The following is a 3384-nucleotide window of genomic DNA, read 5'->3' as shown; positions in this document are numbered from 1 at the left end:
TATATATGTGTGTATACTTGTATGTATGTCTATATATATATAAATATATATATATATGTGTGTGTGTGTGTGTGTGCGTGCGTGCGTGTGTGTGTGCGTGTGTGCGTGTATGTGTGCATGTGTGTGCATGTGTGTGTGTGTGCGTGCGTGCGTGTGTGTGTGCGTGTGTGCGTGTATGTGTGCATGTGTGTGCATGTGTGTGCATGTGTGTGCGAGTGTAAGAAAGAAAAAATTACCTGTTATGCATTCCCATACGTGGAAACTGTTAGGGCGCAGCACGTAACATCCAGAAACATCGTGATGCTCTATAAGTTCGGCCTTCTTGATGACCTCCGAATACCATTCTTGGAAATTCTCGGATTTTTTGTATGCTAGTGCGAGCTTTGTAGCACCCTTTTCTGCAATTGGTATTGAACATTGGATAAAAAGCGAGAAATCGGATTTAGTATTTCTCTTGTAGGGCCATGGTTCAACAAACTCTGCATACTGCAATCCTCGACAAGGCATACATACACCACCAAAAATCCGACCCACTTTACAATACATACAGTGGAGGAAATGAACATTGACTGCCAAATTTATCACTGCAACACATAACACATAACATACTGTCAGCTGCGGGTTTCGGCTTCTCGGCCTTGGTAGCCTTTGCAGCCTTTGGTTTACGGGCTCTACCGCCACCTGCGTATGGCTTGCCAGTCACCTTCTCATACTCATTTTTAAGCGAGAGCAACTTTGCCACCTGAAGAACAACGACTTCTGAGTTAGAAACAAGATAATCACCAGGAGGGATAGCATAATCTCGAATTTTTTATTCAACACAGTCGTACTTGTGAGCATTTAAAGGTATCTGTGAGCTATAGGCCCAACCAATGTGTATGAACACTTCGCCCCTGCTGAAAAAAATATACGACACATAGCAAAAACATCGTCGGATACTAATAACCATCATACCTCATCCGCGATGTCCTCGGATTCTGGGTTAGCTTTCTTGATCTCAGCAACCTTTGTACCCTGCGCTACAATCTTCTCCACGATCTCGCCTTCTTCACTGTGGAGTCCGTTGATGGGGACGACGAGGTGTTAGACTTGGAATAGTAAAGACTGAATCACTTCTATTGCAAATTATGTGAATAATGAACGCGATTCTAGATTAGTTTATTCATTGACGTGTAGTGGCAGTATCATAAGGGTGTGGCTCTTAAAATTGATGTTCTTCAAGAACGCTGTTGTATGTTCCGCGATCTCGTATTGGATAGTTATCAACTGCTGTTGACTAAATTGCCCTGTACACATCATCATCACCTTTTCAGGCATAAAACTAAGACCTACATGCGTGGCACACTGACGGTAGGAGACTCGTTATTTGACTGGTTTACAAGGGGCCGAATTTCTTGCTCACATCCAAATTCAACCCTGGAGCTTTGGTAATATATGACCCTCTCGAAAGCACCACAGTTGCGACCAGTTGAACGCAGAACACTTAAACACTCCTTGTCAGGGTTGATCATATCATTCAAATCTCATTATATACTATCCTAAACATGAATTAGATCTGCAAAGTAAATACCACTTGCGTGTGAAATTACAAACAATTACTCTCAAAACAGGTTATACGCGGCGTGACACCTGCATCAACTACCCTAGTCGTGGAGTTTTATGCTACGCACCTGCTCATAGTGGTGTCGGCAGCGGCAGGGTTTGATGCATCAGTAGGAGAAGACATTGTGAATGTTATGAAAAGACCAGGACCCTACGCTGGGGCGATGGAAAGCCCTTCGACACTTAGCTGCGATGAGTGTACTATCGACGTATTCTTGTGATATCTGTGTATGACAAGCCTATTATGGACACAAGTATCTGTTAATTTCTGCCAAAACGCGTGGACTCGAGAGACGGAGAGTGACTCGAGTTTGAGCAAGTGTGTTTTTTTTTCCGGTTTTCTTTTGCTCTTCTTTTTCTAGTCACCTGATGGCTGATGTGACAGTGACGTCTGATGACCCGGCCTGAGTCCTGACCCATATGGTATCTAAGCAAATTGGGGGGTTTTTTTATAAAAACAAATATATATTTGTTTTGTTCTATATTTTATATAAATTATACACTGTTGTTTTTTTTTAAACAAATATATTGGCCCTCTTTCATCCAGCGACTTTTCCAGAGGGTCATGAATGACTATTTATATTTTTTAAAGTCTATTTTTTTATAAGATTAAAATATTTTTGGTCCACCTCGTCCCCAGAGAGGCTATCCCTAGCCTTCTATTAATTTCTATAAAACATTATAAATATCATGTTTATGTTTTGTTTTTTGTTTTTGTTTTTTCTTTTTTCATATTTTTGAAAAACAACCAAGACAACAAACATCAGCAGTACATGTCTATTTATTTTAAAACCATAAGACTGGCTTTCATATTTATGTACACACATATGTATTTATATAAAATCTCCTTAGTTGTCCAGCACCATATTTCTTCAAGATTTTTGGCGGGCTTAAATATATAAAGGCCCTGTCCCCATTTTAAAATACATAGCCTCCATATTTACCTCCCCGCTATTTCCTCCCCCTAAAAAAAGACAAATTCAATTATTCAAATTTCAAAATTATAAAAAGTAAAAATAAATTGGAACACAAACTTGTGAAGTCTTCAAAAAATATCCTTTTTGTATTTATATATTTATTTTTAAACCAAAAATACATTCAGAAGGCTATGGTATTATAAATACGTTCACACAAGGCGTTACCTTGTTGCATATGTTTTTAGCCAGTTATAGTATTTTAGTCTATCGAAAGGTTGGAAGTGCCATGCGCGGAGACGATAGCGAGGGCTCGAATCACTCTTTCCTAGGGCGCTATAGCAATAAAATTATACAGAAACTACATAAAGTGTGAGTACGTTACATGTGTGACTGGTGTAACTGTGTAAAGGAACACGACTCATTGTTTGCACTACCCAAAGCACAGGTTAAAAGACGAAAGTAGGTATAGTCGCCATTTTCAAACCTTCCTAAAGAGAAAGTCGATGCACTCTGAAAGTGGGGAAGGAACGCCACGTAAATGCTATGTACGTTCCGCTTGATGTCCCTATGCGTGCAAAGGTACTTTGCTAAACCTGGTGCTTATGTGGCCGAAAGTCTCTAGTGTATATCCAGTCCCAATTCGGTCTACCAGCACGTGTGCAATGTTCTGAACCCAAAGCGATGAAGCTTGTCTTGAAGACTTAGAGAATAGTGGAGCAGATTTTCCTCTCAATAAACCTTAAAAAGATACAAATATACGAGTACTAGTGCACGAAGAACAGAAGAAGCGATCGGTCAAGGAAAAGTATGCAGAATGTAGGGCCGGCTACACGTGGATACATACATAGATATATATATTTAGTAA

General features: G+C 39.9%; 1 protein-coding gene across 1 annotated transcript; it reads right to left on the bottom strand.

Annotated features, from left to right (window-relative positions):
• Positions 1-229: 229 nt before the first annotated feature.
• Positions 230-1916, bottom strand: SARC_13615 (hypothetical protein; the record flags this gene model as incomplete). Its single annotated transcript, XM_014292254.1, has 4 exons — positions 1671-1916; positions 955-1051; positions 610-742; positions 230-398 (listed from the first exon to the last, which is right to left on the bottom strand). Coding segments are annotated over exons 1-4 (455 nt in total), but the record flags the coding sequence as incomplete, so codon positions are not given.
• Between the last annotated feature and the right edge of the window lie 1468 nt (positions 1917-3384).

The sequence above is a fragment of the Sphaeroforma arctica genome (assembly GCF_001186125.1).
Source record: "Sphaeroforma arctica JP610 unplaced genomic scaffold supercont1.3502, whole genome shotgun sequence".
NCBI lineage: Eukaryota > Ichthyosporea > Ichthyophonida > Sphaeroforma > Sphaeroforma arctica.
This window is presented reverse-complemented; position numbering and strand designations above follow the sequence as displayed.